This window comes from Narcine bancroftii, chromosome 4, assembly GCF_036971445.1.
Source record: "Narcine bancroftii isolate sNarBan1 chromosome 4, sNarBan1.hap1, whole genome shotgun sequence".
NCBI classification, from domain to species: domain Eukaryota; kingdom Metazoa; phylum Chordata; class Chondrichthyes; order Torpediniformes; family Narcinidae; genus Narcine; species Narcine bancroftii.
This window is the reverse complement of record NC_091472.1, coordinates 300,160,192-300,178,355: the sequence shown is the minus strand read 5'-3', so window position 1 is coordinate 300,178,355 and position 18,164 is coordinate 300,160,192. Positions and strand designations below refer to the sequence as shown.

At 38.5% G+C, this 18,164-nt stretch overlaps 1 protein-coding gene across 4 annotated transcripts in view; it reads left to right on the top strand.

Moving 5' to 3' along the window:
* The window catches only part of ubr3 (ubiquitin protein ligase E3 component n-recognin 3), a 293,785-nt gene that overhangs the window by 74,155 nt on the left and 201,466 nt on the right, over positions 1 to 18,164 (top strand). For all 4 annotated transcript variants that reach the window (XM_069935677.1, XM_069935678.1, XM_069935680.1 and 1 more), the window contains exons 12-17: positions 2,551 to 2,616; positions 8,021 to 8,110; positions 10,746 to 10,874; positions 11,008 to 11,060; positions 11,421 to 11,554; positions 17,997 to 18,084. In XM_069935677.1, the coding sequence (XP_069791778.1) occupies positions 2,551 to 2,616; positions 8,021 to 8,110; positions 10,746 to 10,874; positions 11,008 to 11,060; positions 11,421 to 11,554; positions 17,997 to 18,084 (560 nt within the window). The remainder of the gene's footprint in view (positions 1 to 2,550; positions 2,617 to 8,020; positions 8,111 to 10,745; positions 10,875 to 11,007; positions 11,061 to 11,420; positions 11,555 to 17,996; positions 18,085 to 18,164) is intronic.

The window sequence follows — 18,164 nt, the reverse complement described above, 5'->3', positions numbered from 1 at the left end:
TGCTTGCTTCACAGCCAGCTTCAAGATCTTCTCCCTCACTTCATAACGAAGCAACTTGACCAGAATCGAACATGGCTTCTGATCTGGCTGTGGCTTAGGTCGTAATGCTTGATGAGCTCTTTCAATCTCAATATCTCTTTGAAATTCAGTTACCCCCCAAAGTTTGCAGAATCCAACATTGCAAAAATCTCTTCATATCTTGCTCTTTGTCACCTTCCTTAAGTCCAACAGTTTTTATATTATTTCTTCTACTAAAATTTTCTAACATATCAATTTTTTTGTTAATTGCCGCTTCAGCTTGAACCTTCTTTATTTTCTCTTTTACATGCTGAATTTCAAATTCATTACCTTTAAGTTTTGCATCCATCACTTCAAATTTTTGTTCCATTTATGACAGCATTCTCCACCTTCTCCGTAGAACCCTTATTTTCAATTATACCATCTACATTTTTTAACTTCCATTGTTAACTGTAACAAAGTTTGCTGGAAGGAATCCATATACTTAATTTCAGTTGTAGATATATAAGACTCTATTTTCTCCTGTTTTGGCCAAGAAATGTTCTTCTTCCTGTTCCTCTTCTTGATCACTGGAGCTGGAGGCTTCTTGAGCTTTTTTTAAAATTGCCTCTTTTTTATGTGCTCTGCACATGCGCGACTCCTCACGCATGCGCAGTGTCACTTCTTCACCTGTGGCAGTCTGCTATTGTCAGGGGAGACCTTGCACAGTGATGTTCAAGGTCTCCCCAGCTCCAGGTCTGTTACCACAGGCACTTGCCTTCCAGAGAGCTTCAGGATCCTTCTTCAAGGTAGGCCTCTCTTCTTTATCAGCTTTTTCTTGTTCAAGTTCTTGAAAAGTAACAGTCAGTTTATCTTTCTTAGGAGGCATTGTTTATTATTCTGAAGGACTTCTAATAGCTTCTTCTTCTATTTTCCTGCAGTCAGTTCAGGTTTCTTAGCTCTTTTATAAAACTTCCGGAGAGAGTAGAGAATTCAAGTCTTGCCCCACATCATCATGTGGCATGCCCCTCGTGAATTTGTGGTTTGATAATAGAAGTCTAACGGGTTTTTATTTCACAAAAGAAAATTTCATTCCAGAAATTTTTAAGATCTGAAATTACACAGTTTGTGTTTAGGGTTTATTGTTTTTAAACCTGAGATGAAGATAGATTTTATCAGTAAAGGTTGGAGACACATTTTATTTATTCTGATATTCAAATTGAATTACATTGGATAGTATCATAGGAAGTATTTTGAAAGCAGCCTTTTAATTTTAATTATAAGATATTTATATCATCTTAATGAATATAAATTGTGCAGAATAGAACACCACAAACAAACTTTAAAGGTTTAAAAATATGAAGAACTCAAATCATTTGCTCTGGAGTTTAATTTCTGATTTTTAAATGAACAAATATCAGTTTCAGACATGGGATGTTCCTACATTTTTGTATGTTAAATCTGCACTAGTGATGTTCATATTGAAGATTTGGTGAAGATCAAAATTAAGTTCCTCAGGATCTTCTGGATGTACAGTGAAAGCTTTGGAAATGTATACAGTACCACTCCAATTATCCAAATTGGTCAGGACTGGGCCTATTTCGGATAAACGATATTTTTGGATAACTGGTCAATTAAAAACAAAACAGGCCAGTAGCAACACTAAATCACTTGTAACAGTGTTTAAACAACAACTAACAACAAAGGAAGCTTTTAAAGCATGAAATAATGTTTAATACTCACCAAAATAACAACCTGAACAAAATAAGACAAATCCAACACCAAAAACTCAAATTTCTACTTGGAGGTTTTTCCAAAATTCCAAAGTTTTTTCAACCTGCGGCATCAGTTCAATTCAGAAATTTTTTTTGGATAACTGAGGATTTCTGAATGTTTCGGATATCCTCAATTACCCGAAATTTTTTTGAGGCAAAATTATGTAATTTTGGCTTCAAAATTTTTTGGGTAAATGAGGATTTCTGATTTTTATGAAATCCTCAATTATCTGAAAAAAAAATTGCAGGGCCTAACAGAAGTCACTTCCAGGTCCAAAAAATTTTGAATATTGTTTATTTCGGATAATTGGAGTTGTACTGTACTTGTTTTATTTTATACCATGAGTAAAATATATTAAAGATTTGAAATTTCACCTTGATTTTCTCCTTGGGTACAATGACGCAGCCCCGATCAAAAATTCAACATTCTTTGAAATCGAGTACACAATCTACAATATAATCTGAATGATGATCAGGATTTTTCATGCCCTGATACTTTAATGCAGCATTTTGATTTAAATTCCATGGCTAGATTTAACATTTTAATGTTAACTTAATTTTGATGAGGGGAAATAAGGCAGAAGGTCTGATCTAACCATGTCTGTCTGCCCTACATGAAGTTGTCATCAATTTAATGTTGTATTCTAGGTACTGTTTATAAATAAATCTGCTGATTTAAAAAATTCTAATATTTTGACTAATATTTATTTTCAGATGTTAAAAATAAACAATGTTGGACCTTCAGACTAATGCCTTTTTTGTGTTTTCTTAAATCTAGCCTTCTCCTAATCAGGTCACCTTTCACTTGCCTCTTCACCGTTACTACGCCATGTTTCTGAGCAAGGTAAAATCATACTGAAAATCGTATGATGCCTTTGTAAATTTATTTTAAGCATAAAGAAATGTTCACACGTTCAGAAATAAATGTGATGGGAAATCTCTGGGAGCTCTGCCAGGACAGCATATGTGTTGGTTATTCAGTTAAATTCATAACTGACCTATTCCAGTCCTATAATCTCAATTAAACAGCAAACTCTGGTGGATCTCAGTGGAAGCTTAGAAAGCATGAAGTGTAGTTTCATCAGATGATTAATGCTGTTTAAGGGAGTAAATAGGCAGATTACACAATTAAATATTTATTTTTGAATATGCAAGATTAGGGAATAACTTAATTGAGGTTTCAAGACTTTGAAAGTAATTGATTTGGCATACAGACACTTCTCCACTGGTGGCATTTACAGGCCAAAGGGACATTATTTTGAGATTGAACCAGGCCATTTAGCAAAGTAGTTGGAACTTTTTTTGTCATGGTTATACAAAACAGGATATGCAGGATTTATTCTGTCTGTAATGTTAGATCTGAGGGGTGACCTTCTAGAAGTTTGTATAAGTCCTAGGGACAGTGATAGGATAGATGACCAGAATTTTTCTCCCAGTGCAAGGGTGCCTAGAGCTGGTGGGCACAGGTTTAAAGTGAGAAAGGAGAAATTTAGAGGAGATCTAAGGGATACGATTGTCTACAGTTAACTACGGCATTCTATAATTGTACTGACAATAACCACACCAGCAGTGCGAGTATAAGGCAGCTTTAATAAACTAATATGTACACTAAGAGGTCTGGACTGCTTTATATACAAGGTCACCGGGATGACCCCTGATGACCTAGTGGTGTAATTACATATCACCACAACGATTTTCTCATAAAGGGTCATGACTATCTGGATTGAGCTGCAGAGGAGGCGGTACAAGTAATGATTAAAAGAAGTTTGGGCTGAATTTTGGATAGAAAAGGTGTAGATCAGAGTTTCTCAGATTATAGTGCATGGGTTTGTTTTGGTTGGTCAATGGCAAGTTTAAATGATGCAAAGGATTAATCTGCGAACAGATTAACAGGTTATCACTAACATTTGTATAGTTGTGTAAATAGCACCATTTGTGAATAGGATTACAATGACAAGGAAGATCAATCAACACCATGCAAAGGTAGCATAATAACACTGTTCTGGCCTTTGTTCAAGAGCTTGATGGCTGTGGGGAAGAAACTGGCTTGAAGCCTGTAAGAGCAAGCTTTCACACTCTTAAGCATCTAGGCCTGATGGGAGGGGAGGGGCAGAAGAGAGTATGTCTGGAATGTGATGAATCCTTTAGAATGCTGGCTGCCTTTCCTAGGCAGCGGGAGATATAGACTGAGCCCATAGAGTGGAGGGAAGTTTGTGATTTATTCTGAGCTGCATTCACTCCCTTCTTTAGCTTCTTCAGATCTTGGCACAGCAAGTTCCATATCACTTTGTGAAACATGTAGAAGTTAAGGGGCAATGGAGACATGCTTAACCTGATGATGATGATAAGTTTATTGTCATACACATTGTACAGTGTACATATGCGCAGATGTTCTTGCTTGCTGCAGCCAAACAGGCACTTGTTAGGAAAATTTATCATAGTATTCAAATTAAAATTTTAAAATTAAATTAAAAAAGACAATTAAAAACATATGCTAGATAATGAATATTCACAGTAATCTTAGTGCAAAAAAGTAGCACATTCGTGTAGGCAGTTCTTTTGTGCTGTCAGGGCAATCAATGATTAGCCCACCAAGGTGAAGATCTGATAGCTGTTGGAAAGAAACTTCTTGAACCTTTGTGCCTTCTGCCTGAAGGTAGCAGTGAGAAGAGGTTGTGACCAGAGTAATAAGAGTTTTTTTATGACGTTGGCTGCCTTCTTGAGACAGTGCCTTCACATAGATCCATTGAATAGATGGAAAGTCAGAGCCTGTAGTGAACTTGACTGTGTTTGTTACCTTGTGGACGCTTCTGCATTTGTGGGACCTTGAATTGCCAAACCAGGTTGAGGTCACGGCATGCCAAATCTTAGATTCCTTAGAGATGTTGGAGTTAAGTTGCAAACCAGCAGCAGTAGAAATTCACCAAGAGACTGCTGTTATTTTTCTTTTAAAACAATATATTTATTTGTAACTACTAATAATGTAACATCTTAATTAAATTTACCCCAACTATGCACAAAGATACTTGTGTGTGTATGTGTGTGATACCCAAACCATTACAGCTGGGCACAATTCTGGGAAGTCATTCCAAAGTACAGTCTTAGAAATCCTGTGTTGAAACTCAGACTGGTAAAGTAATGCCCAGAAGTAATCACGGAGGAGGTGGGAGAGACTGAATGACTGGGGACTGCTGAAAACTCATGAATCCTCGTCGAGTTTCTTGCTTAGAAATATCCTTTCAGATGAATGTTGTCACAACTCCTCTTTTCCTTGTGTAGGGGAAACAGAACAAGCGACTTCCACGATGCTTCCAAAACCCAGGCATGGGTCAGTCAAAATGACCATCACCTTGGTCACAATTCATAGAACATAGACCAGTGCAGCACAGTACAGGCCCTTTGGCCCACAATATTGTGCCAACCCATATATTCCTTCCTAAAAAAAAGTATTAAACCCCCCCTAACCCGATAACCCTCTATTTTTCTTTCATCCATGTGTCTGTCTTTTAAATGCCCCAATGTTTCAGCTTCCATCAGCATCCCCGGCAAGGCATTCCAGGCACCCACAACTCATTGTGTATTTAAAAAATAACACCCCTGATGTCTCCTCTAAACTTCCCTCCCTTAACTTTGTACATATATCCTCTGGTGTTTGCAGATCCTGCCCAAGGAAACAGGTGCTGGCTGTCCACCTAATGTATGTCCCTTGTAATCTTATAGACCTCTGTCAAGTCTCCTCTCATCCTGTTACACTCCAAATTGAAAAGTCCCAGCTCTGATAACCTTTTTTTTTCTTTCTTAAATTTTAAAATAAAAATTTTTTCCCCACCCCCCATCAGATTTCTCCCAGCTCTGCTAACCTTGCCTTAGACTTGTTTCCCAATCCAGACAGCATCCTGGTGAATCTCCTCTGTCCCCTCTCCAGCTTCCACATCCTTCCTATAATGAGGTAACCAGAATTGAAAACAATACTCTTAGCATAGTCCTCCCAAAGATTTGTAGTGTTGTACATGACCTCTCTATTCCTAAATTCAATCCCCCATTAATGAATTCCAGCATCCCATAGGCCTTCTTAACTATCCTATCAATCTGTGCTGTGACCTTGAAGGATGCATGGATTTGAACCGCAAGGTCCTTCTGTTCATCCACACTCTTAAGCAACTGATTATTAACCATGTACTCAGTCTTTTAGTTAGTCCTTCCAAAGTACATCATCTCACAAGTGTGGCTTGAAATCCATCTGCCACTTTTCTGATGAACTTTGCATTCTGTAACCTCTTGTAACCTTTGCTAGCCATCAACTCTATCCACAACTCCTCCAACCTTCATGTCATTTGCAAATTTACTGACCCATCCTTCTGCCTCTTCATCCATGTCATTTATAAAAATCATAAAGAGCAGGGGTCCCAGAACAGATCCTTGCAGCTCTCCACTAGTCACTGAACTCCAGGCAGAATACTTTCCTTCCACTACGACTCTCTGCCTTCTTCCTACAAGCCATTTTTTTTATCCACATAGCCAAGGTTCCACTGATCCCATACCTCATGACTTTCTGGATGAGTGGGGGAACCTTATCAAATGCTTTGCTAAAATTCATGTAGACCTCATCTACCACATTACCCTCATCAATTTCTTTTGGTTCCTCATCAAAAAAACTCAATTAGACTTGTGAGGCTCGATTTTCCCTTCACAAAGCCATGCTGACTATCCTAGAGTAGACTGTACTTCTCCAAATGCTTATAGATCCTATCCTTAAGTATCCTCTCCAATAGTTTTCACACCACTGATGTAAAACTCACCAGTCCATAATTTTTCTTACCATCTTTTCCTTGTCCTGATGGGACAAACCTATCTTGAACCCTGCACAAGTGGTTCCTAAACTTCCTCCACATTACTTCTGTGCCATCACCCTTAAACATCTGTTTCCAATTTATTCTAGCTAGTTCCTGTCTCATCCCTTCATAATTCTTCTTTCCCCAGTTAAGCAGTTTCTCAGTCTGACTGTTTATATGCTTTTCCATAGCTATGTTGAAGCTAAGGGAATTGTGGTCACTCTCACCAAGATGCTTCCCCATCAAGAGGTCCACACCTGACCAGGTTCATTCCCCAGAACCAGATCTAATATTGCCTCTCCTCCAGTAAGCTGGCCCATATTCTGTGTCAGGAATACTTCTTGTACACACCTGACAAATTCAGCCCCATCTATCCCTCTTGCAGTCAGTAGGCGCCAGTCAATATTGGGGAAGTTGAAATCACCCATAATTACAACCCTGTATTTCCCTCACCATTCCAAAATCTACCTGCGTATATGCTCCTTTGTGTCCTGAGGGCTATTTGGGGGCCTATAGACTACTCCCAGCACAGTTATAGCTCCCTTTCTATTTCTGACTTCCATCCACACTGACTCAGCTGTGATACTATCCCTGACCAGTAATGCTACTCTCTCCCCTCCCCTCTTTTCTACCTCCCCTCCTTCTTTTTAAAATATCTAAATCCAGGTACCTGCATCAGCCAATATTGCCCTTCCTCCAGCTAAGTTTCAGTAAAGGCCACAACATGGTCTTTCCACATACTGGTCCATGCTCTAAGTTCATCCCCTTTATTCCTAATACTCCTAGTGTTGAAATGGACACATTTCAACCCTTCTAACTGGTTATATTTATGTTTTGTCCCCTGCCTCTCCTTCCTTACCAACCCAGAGCATAAAGCATCATGGTTTTGTCCTTCTACCCTAATCTCTGCACTCACATTCCGATTCCAACCCCCCTGCCAAACTAGTTTAAACCCTCCCCAACAGCTCTAGCAAACCTGCCCACCAGGATATTGGTCCCCTTCCAGTTCAGGTGCAGCCTGTCCTTTTTGTAGAGGTCAGACCTTCCCTAGAAGAGATCCCAATAATCCAGAAATCTGAACCCCTGCCTCTTGCACCATCTCTTCAGCCACACATTCATCTGGCTCAACTTGTTCCTACCCTTTCTGGCACTTGGCAGCAATCTTAAGATTACTATGCTTGAGGTCCTTCTTTTTAACTTCCTTCTTCAGGACCTCATCCCTACTCCTATCTATGTCATTGGTCCCCATGTGAACCATGACATCCGGCTGATTGCCCTTCCCCTCCAGAATCCTTTGAACTCAATCAGAGATGTATGAACTCAATCAAAGATGTATGAACTCAATCAGAGTCATTAATGTGCATTTTCAGTGTACTTTGTTTTTTATAATGTACTCATGTTTTACACTACTTATAGGCTGTTAGATGCCAACAACTGGATCTCGATTCACTTTTACCAGATCAAGAGATGTTGATGAAATTGATGGTTCATCCACTTCAGATTCAGGTGTTTCCATTTCACTTTGTTGTCGATTGAACAATTTTTTTCAGCATCCTCAGCCTGCATGTTGCATGCTTATTACAATTCTGTCCATATATTTTCAGTTGTGCTTTTTTCATTTGCATTAAATGCAAACTAAATGAAACTGGGCAAATTAGAACTGAATGATCTTGTGAATGTATAAAGAGAAAACACTTAAGAAGTTGCCAATTATGAAGGCTGAATGAAAAATGGTAGCTAGATGATCACTCAGGAAAGCAAAAAAACACAAAAAAAAGGCAAGGTTGGCATAGCGGTTAGCACAACGCTGTACAGTGCCAGTGTTTGGGATTGAGATTCGAATCCCAAGCTGCCTGTTAGAAGTTTCTTCATTCTCCCTGTGTCTACTTTGGTTTTCTGTGGGGCTCTGGTTTCCTCCCACCTTTTGAAATGTACCAGGGGTGTAGGTTAATTGGGTGTAATTGGGTGGCATGGGCTCGTGGGCCGAAGTGCCCTGTAACTGCTGTATGTCTGTTTGCTAAAAAAAATGTTAAATTTTGTTTGTTGTTTTATTCTCAAACTGAAAGTTCAAATTGATTGTGTTTTGACTAAAAGCTCTTCAAATTATGTATAACAATAAAAGATAAAATTTGACCAAGTGTATTTGATTGATTTTTTTTCATATTTTCCAATAAAATCTTGTTTTTTTTTTCAAAATACCTGCACCTCCCCCCCCCCCCCCCCAGCACAATAATTGAGTGTATGTAGTTCATAGGTTTTTCAAATAGATGTAAGGCGTATTCTCTAGATTTTCCAATTGCAAGCTTCCTGTTCTAGATCAATGACAGCTTTTCTATGCCTCTTTGAGTTTAAATGGCTTTTGAAGCCACTTGGATGATATAAAATTATGGCAGGGAATGATACCATTAGGTCCATATCAGTTAAAATTTAGATATATAGCACGGTAACAGGCCCTTTCAGCCTATGAGCTCATGCCGCCCGATTACGCTCAATTGACCTACGCACCCAGTATGCTTTGAATGGTGGGAGGAAACCCATGCAGACACGAGGAGACAGTACAAGCTCCTTATAGACAGAGCTGGATTTGAACCCTAGTTGCTGGCGCTGTTATAGTGTTGCACTAACCACTGCACTAACCGTGCTGCCTGCTATGCTAACCATGCATTGTAAATGTTTAAAAATGTTCTAATGATTCAATTTAAAATAGTTTTACCTGCAACTCTCTGTGAGTAATCTTGAAGGTATTGAGAATTCATACAGGCAATTTATAAAAGTTCCCCCACAAGTTCAAGTAAAATTAAGTTCCTAATACTTCTCTTTGGGGAAATAGTTTTTCATCAGTTTTTATTTAATTTTAAGGGCAATTATTTTAGCTCTGGCCTATGATTTATTAATGATTCTGATAAGAATAAATCGTTCTTCCAAATCAGGTCTATTCATGCCTTTACTATTTTTATAGACCCTCAGCCTCCTGTATTTCAAAGAATGCATTTTGAGGCTCTTGTTTCTCTGAACTATCTAGAATACACTTTCTCCACGTCAGCCCGTTTTTTTTTTAATTTCAAAGATCCTAAACTGCTTATTAAAATGTAGAATGATTTCTTCCTTGTCTGCTTGCACCAATAACCGTTAAGAACCATACTCATGGTTTCCACCTTCTACCTGGCTATATTTTTATAAACTCCAAACCTTTCCTTTGCTGCTATCTTGCAGTTTGTTTTTATAAAGCATTGTTGGGTTTGTTTTCATTTATTTTCTGCCATGTACCACGTTGGCCTTTTAAGATTTTTCCCAATACTGCGACTTCCTGCATTTCTCTAGAATGTTGCAATGTTGGACTTTTGATATTTGTTTTTCCAGTTTTCAATACTGTACACTCTATATGTTAGCATCCAAGGTAGTCCAGATTTGCAAGATACAAAATGGTAACATTTTGGTCTTAAACCTTCTCTAGTACCTCCTCAATGCCTTATAGCATTAGTTCTTGTTTTCTTTTGAGAGTACTACCTGCTGTACACCTTTGACATATTATTTCTCAGCCCAGTAAATTTGACCTTTTCTCATTGAGATGTTTTAGTCCTGGTTTTTTCCTATAACTAGTTTTTCCTATAACTATGCAAAAATCTACCCAAAATGGGATATTTTTCAGAAAAACCTGAGACTCTAAGAATGATGTGCTGTGAGTTCCAAAATGTTGACTAACCATTTCTACCCATGGATGCTGCACAATGCATTGAGTTCCTCCAGCAGCACATTGTTTGAATCCTGTTGAGTGCTTCCTCTCTCCTACTTCACTGGAATTTAGAGCAGTTGTCCAGTTATGCATCAAAATTTTAGCCCCAAAGCAAATATTTTAATTAAATGACCACTTCTAAATTTGAAAACTGCCACTCATTATTTTTATTTACTTGTTTCCTTATGGTTTCAGTTGATTACTGATAGTTTTATAGTTTAAGAATACAGTTTTCAGATGTTAGGTAATCCAGTCCTAGATGGATAATTCATTTTTGGATTATTTGTTCATTGTTCAGCTTAGAGCATATTTTGCTTTAAAATGATATAGATATTTTTATTTGCATTGTTTTCCTGTTCATAATGGGCATCAAGGACTAAGAGGCTATTATACTTTTTTTAAATTTAGGCTTGCCTATCTGAAATACACAGCAACATGTGGGTTAGAAATGGTTTGCAGATTAAAGGGCAGGCTATGACTTATGTGCAGTCCCACTTCTGCAACTCTATGATTGATCCCGATATCTTCCTTCTGCAGGTATGCATATATTTAATGCTTTAAGGTTTGCAATAATTTTAGCAAATATACTAAGCTTAAACCACCTATGTAAAGATTTAATTTTATTTTTACTAAAAAATATTAATCTTGGAACATTATTTTTCCCTGTTAGGTTTGCGCTTCCAGACTTGATCCAGATTATTTTGTTTCATCTGTTTTTGAAAGGTTAGTGCAATGAAAGATATACCAGGGTTTTTAAAAATCTTGAAATATATAATTTCCAAAATGTAACTTCACAACGTAATGGTGATCAATTATTTTTTGAGTACAAAAATATTGTAGATATTGCAAGATAATCGGTGTGAAGGCATTTGTGCTAAAACTGGAAGATCAAGAATATTTCAGGTCTGCACTGTTCTTATCTTAGCCTGGACAATGTTGAGAGCCATAAATTGCCTTCAGTGGAATGATTAACAAGTATATTGATAAAGACAAATATATTTGAGATATTTTAAAATATGTAATGATGGCTGTAGTGTCCAAGAGTCTAAACTGTTTAAAAAAAAAAATTTTAACTTCATCTAGGTTTAAAGTGGTGGATTTACTGACAATGGCATCACAACATCAAGATGGAGCACCTGATCCAGAACATGAGAAATCTATGCTTGAGGGTGCTTTAACTTTTCTAGTTCTTTTACTCAGCCTTCGTATTCACTTAGGTAAGGCCCCATGTTATTTTGCATCTTATCACATACAAAATTTTTAGAAGTCTTTATTTGTCTTAGGTTCTGGTCTGGTTTCTGTTATACTTATTCTAAATTAGAGGTTGATAAAATTGAAAGAAAAATTTCTTAGTATTTTCTTCATCAGTTCTGCATATACACAACAGGATATTCAGGGAGGAAAAGGCATAACATTCGGAATTCTAATGTGATGGTTTAGTTTAAAACTAGTGATGTATGGATACGAAGGGTTGTTGTCCATATGCAAAATTTCAGAAGATAAGAAAAAAATAAAATTGAACGGTGTTACACCAGGTGTAGATGTTGGCATATTATTCCACTTTGAGATTACTGTTGTCCTCAAGGAAGCATTGGGTTATCACAGAGGGAAAGCAGATTGTAATAGGGAAGTCATGGCAGGGTTTGTCAAGTCTGGTCACTCAGGAAAGGTTTAAAACATTTGGTGGTGTTGAAGGTGTGACTTTAGCATGAGAAAGGAAAGTGGGAACAGATACCAATGATTTTAAATGCAGGAGTGTATGATTTCAAGTTGCTAGTGTCAATCACAAAATATATAAATGTAGATTTGATATCTATGGGCAGAGTTTCAGAAGCAAAGAAAAGGATTAAATGGCAGGTTGTCATAAATGTCAAACTTTGGATTATTTCCACTGCCACCTGGGTAAAAACAATATTAATATTGATCATTGTTAACGATGAGCAAATGCAATTTTGGCTCAATGTGCAACCTCACTGTCACATTTGTGGCCCGAAATGTGAAGTTAATAAAACATTAAACACAAGTTTATCAGGTAAACTTCTGAGTGTCTTTATTCTCCCGTTTCCTTTGTTCTCTTGCTTGTGTTCTTATCTCTCTCTCATACCACGTGACTTCCGGTACATCTCATACATATTCATTATCATGACATCCCTCCTTTAATCAGAAATAAACTTTACTTTCACTTACCAATATCCCTCGGAAACATACAAACATCGTAACTAATGGTAATACTATAACTCAACTACATAAAATTTACTTCCTACAGCACTCATACATGCACTTTATGATATAAGATTAAATACTGTCCCAAAGTTCTTATTAAAATTATGGCACAAAGTCTTCGTATCGTTTGGGCACTTTCCGGTTTCGTTTCGGCCTGCCTGCGATATTGTCGTCGCTTCTCGGTTGTTCACTCTCAGCGTTGGAAATACTGCTCGCCACGGCTTCGGGTGTTTCTGGCGCTCTAGTCACTTCATCAGGAGTGCTGGTAACTGCCTCTGGAACATCATCAGGTCTTTCAATTTCAGCATCTCATATTGGCCTTTCAACCTCTTCACTCGATGTATCTCTGGACTGGTACCTTTTTACACCTGATACATTTCTCTTATACAGGACTCCAGTCGGAGACTTGACTGTCACCATACTGCCACTTCTGGATACGACAGTATAGGGTTGATGGTAATAAGGTGTGTCTAGCTTACCACCAGTTTCATGCTTCACTAGAACATTATCTCCTGGCATGATGTCTGAGTACTTGGCTCCACGTTTCGAATCTGTGTACAGCTTTGCTGTACCTTTCTTTTCAGCATCGTGGTCCCTCATCTCCTGGTCGTCTCGGATTTCCTTTATTTCTGGCATTTTTGTGCGGATTTTTCTCCCAAAAAATGTTTCTACAGGACTTTTTCCAGTGGTTGCATGAGGCGTTGTGGACCACCATCTGGACAGCGGATCAGCAATGTTTGCTTTCCCTGCAATGTGGATTACTTTATATTTGTAGGGTTGTAGTCTGAGTACCCATCTCTCTATTCTGGCACATGGTTTGGATCTAGGTGCATAGATCACCTCTAATGGCTTATGATCTGTGATGAGTTCAAATTCAATGCCGTATAAATATGCATGGAACCTCTCACAGGCCCATACATGTCCGAGTGCTTCTTTCTCTGTCTGAGAGCATCTTCTTTCCACATCAGATAACGATCTGCTGGCATAGGCAATGATTATTGGTCCTCCATCATGCATCTGGACCAACACGGCTCCTAAACCAACTGGGCTGGCATCCGCTATGACTTTGGTTGATGCCGCCGGATCGTAATATCCAAGAGTTTTTGCATCTGTCAAGGCTTTGCTTCAGCGCTGTGAACGCTTTCTTCTACTCAGATCCAAAATGAAATGGTACACCTTTCCTGGTTAGTTTCCTTAGTGGTTCTGCCACTGTAGCGAAATTAAGAATGAACTTTGCACAAAAATTGACCAATCCCAGGAAACTCCTCACCTCTGTTGCGTTCTGAGGTGCACGTGCCTCTTCAATAGCTTTCACCTTGGCCTCTGCAGGGTTTAGTCCTTCCCGTGTAAGTCTGTGTCCCATGAAGTCCATTTCTGACACACCGAACTGGCACTTGTTTCCATTCACGGTAAGGCCTGCCTCCTGTAGTCTAGATAGTACACGCCTCAACCGTTTGTCATGCTCTTCCTTCGTTGGTGCATGGACTATGATGTCGTGAGAAATGTTGGCAACTCCAGGAATGCCTTGAATCACTCGATGGATTTCATACTGGTAGATCTCCGAAGCTGCATTAATTCCAAATGATAGTCTCTTGTAACGATACAATCCACAGTGAGTCACAAATGTTGTCACATCTCGGGAACCTGGATCCAGCTCTAATTGATGATAGCCCCATTTCAGATCAGTTTTTGAGAATACCTTGCTGGTAGTTAGTTCTTGAAGTATTTCCTCCAGTGTTGGTATAGGGTGTCGTTCTCTAATTATAGCTTCATTGGCCATTCTCATGTCAACACATAGTCTTATGTCACCCTTTGGTTTGGGCACAATCACTACGGGACTGACCCATTGTGTCAAATGTTCCACCGGTTCAATAATGTCTTGTTCGATCAATTCTTTAATTTTGGCTTCGACTTTCCCACGAAGTCCAAACGGAGTTCGGCGCATTGGTTGTGCCTTGGGTTTGACCGTTTCATCTACCGCTAGCTTCAATTGTCGACCTTTCAGCTTTCCTACTCCTTGGAAGACTGCGGGGAATTCTTGCTTCATATCCTCGTATGACTGAATTGAATTGACACAAGCTCCAATATGAAGTATTGCCAGGTCTTGCACTGTGCTTCTACTCAGCAATGGTTCTCCCCTCTCTTCTATGACCATAAACTCTGCTTCGGTGTACTTATCTCCAGCTTCAATAGTTGCAGTAAAACATCCAATGGTCTGCAATGGCTTGGTTGCTGTGTATGGATATAGTTTCTTGGAACACTTCTTTGAGGTACAGATGATCTTTTTCCTTTTCAACTTCTCCCATAAATGTCGATCAATCACATTACTGTCACTGCCTGAGTCTACAATGACCTGCACTGTCACTCCACCAATGATCACTGGGACTTTCTCATGATGTACTTCATTCAACGTAAATTGGTAACAACTCTGTTCCTCCTGGGTATCATCATGGTCACCGTCTATCTGGCGAATGGTATCTTTCTTTCCAGGATACTTTCCTTTCCCCCAGGCTTTGCCTTTGGAAGTTGTACTCTTCCTCTTCTGGTCTGCTTTGGACTTGCTTTTGCACTTCTTTGCAAAGTGGTCCTTGCCTCCACACTTTCTGCAAACTTTGCCTTTGGCTGGACAATATGGGTTTTTTCCAAAGTGACCTCGGTTTCCACATCGATAACACTCCACATCCTGTGTCGGCGTATATCTTGGCTGATTATGGCGATGTGAGAGCCTCTTAATTTGCTGGCTTGAGTTGTCTTTCAGGGTCATGGTATGAAATTGCCCTTCAACAGCCTCTAATGCAGCAGCAATAGCTAAAGCATCAGTGAGTTCCAACTCACTCCCTCTTTCCAGTAGACGTCTTCTGAGTTTATCTGATCTGCAGTGCTGTACGACTTGATCCAATAATTGGTTGTCCAAATCAGCTGGCATGTAACTGCATCCAACAGCTAGCTGGCGTAGTCTCGTCACGTACTGAGCAATTATCTGGCCATCTTCTTGTCTCGTTCTCCGAAACAAATGGCGTTGAAATGTAGCATTCAGTGTCACTACATAGTGTGCATTTAATGCATCTACCGCTTTCCGGTACTCATCCTTTCTTCCAGTATTCAAAAGTGTCTTAAATGTTTCCCGAACTGAGGGTCCTGCAGTGAAAAGAAGTAATGCCCTTCTCTGCGCTTTTTGTTCAACTGTACCAGTATCTAGAAATAGGCCACGACTGTCGGCGTAGGATTCAAATTCTTCCAGCCATGCCTTCCACTTTACACTTACAGTGCTTGCATCACTCGTTGGGTCAAAATGAGCAATTCCACTATGTGTTAGAAAGTCACTATCTGCACCAGCCATGAGGAAATATTCCAGCCCCAAAAGTACTGAGACAAAGAGAAAATTCTTATCACCTTGAAGTTGTCTGTAATCCTCTGTAATCTTGTTTAGTCTTTAATTTTCTTCAAGCTTCTTTCATCCTCGTCGCTAATGTCACATTTGTGGCCCGAAATGTGAAGTTAATAAAACATTAAACACAAGTTTATTAGGTAAACTTCTGAGTGTCTTTATTCTCCCGTTTCCTTTGTTCTCTTGCTTGTGTTCTTATCTCTCTCTCATACCACGTGACTTCCGGTACATCTCATACATATTCATTATCATGACACTCACCTTTGTGTATTCGTCTGGTTTAACACCGCAAAACATTAAAAACTGCCCCATTCAGCAGAATAGAGGATTGCTTGAAGGTGTGGAAGTGTTCTCATCCAGGTTAATGTGGAAAATTTTAAACAAAAGTTGTTATCATTTTCAGCCTCCTACTCCAATCCTTATTTAGCTGTATGTTATTCCTTGCAAATTGGGTCCTAATTGTTAGAGGTGGAATGTAGTAAAAATGTTCTGTTTCTCCAAGGCCGGGAATTTGCAGGCCTCAGAACTGGATACTTGAAAATTCTAACACATAAGAACATGACTATTTGGATTTGTGAACATCCCATCCTCGTTTATCTCTGTGTCTCTTTAGTCATATTTTATTTTAATGTTAACTACCAATTTATTTCTATTTTAAATAATCCTCCTGGCAGTAAGTGGTATAAGGATCTCAATGGTGTGAAAGGTAGTTACTTGTTGGCCAGTAGTGTGAGTCTTGTCCTTTGAGTGCAATGTGTCATGAGTGATGGCATGAAATAGGGGAAAATATCTGAACCATGAGATGTCTTCCTTAAAGCTTCAATTTTGAAATGGATATGCACAATAATTTTGGGAAATGATTTGGATCCTTGAAATAATGTTGACTTATAGTCAGAAGAAGGTTGCAGGAAAATCACGATGGCTTCATCAAATAATATCATTTGGTGCTTTGAATAAAAGAACACAAATTGAAAGCTGCAAAGATATTTCTGACTGTAGATGGTATGGAAGAAATTAGATATGAACAGACATTGATGCAGCTTTCTCAAAACCAGCAATACCATTAGTGCTGCAAGATATTTCGAAGATGTATCTTTGGAGATCATTGGCGGAGCATAGGGCCAGGCAGCACCTGTTTCCATAACTAGTCAAGTATTGCAGGTTAAATCCCATTCCAGTAAATAAGATCCAAGATCTGTCTTGGCCATAACTAGCTGTACAAGATATTTTGTTAGCATTTTGAAATTTTCCACTGTGATCATTTGAGTCATCACAATTGAAGTAGCAAAGGTGTGATGCAGAATTTTTGGAAGCTACCATTTTGGATGCTTTGTCCAGAACTTTGTTAATTGATCTGAGTCCACTTGATGACTTTTTTTGTAGCAATTTGAATCATCCTCCTGGTATTTTTCTTTTTAAAAAAAATTACCAGTAAAATTGGTTTGGGCCGATTCTATTTCATGGAGTAAGATGGATGCAAGAAGAAAATACATTCAGTCAAACTAAAAAATAAAGTAGCTGAAGCCAATGCTGAACCAGCTAGAAAAGTTCATAAAGAGAATAAAATTGCATTGGATTATCCTCATTCATGGAAAACCTGTTCAGTCAATAGCCGTACTGGTAGATTGCTTGTTCAGCCCCACCTTCAGCAAAATGTCATTTTGTTCACACATCCTTTTACTGTTTTAATTTTAATTGCTGGCAAGAGTTTCTACCTGTGAGCATGAAAACAGAATTATATGGTCATCAAAAATTTTGATCAAAAAATCAGATACATGAAATGTGTTGTCACCTTTCAAGATAGCTTGTTGAAAAACAAGAAGCGTTAAAAGATTTTTTTGTTCACAACATTTTGTAAGTACCTGATCTTTGAGGCATGATTAATTTCATTGCATTACATTTTTATTGAATCAGACTACTTCATTTTTACTTCTGTGCCCTATAATGTTATGCAGTAATGAATTGTGTCAAAAATGACAGCTTCTATTTGTATTCATCTGCAGAATATTTTTTAAAGTACCTTAATATTTTATTCATTTTCATTTCAGGGATGACAGATGATGAGATCCTGAGGGCAGAAATGGTGGCACAACTCTGCATGAGTGACAGAACACACAGCACATTATTAGACTTAATATCCTTTTGAGGCAGTTTTGAATTTGGTATTATGTTGTTTTAATCAGTAAATATCGTCCAATACTTCAGCTTCGTGTTTT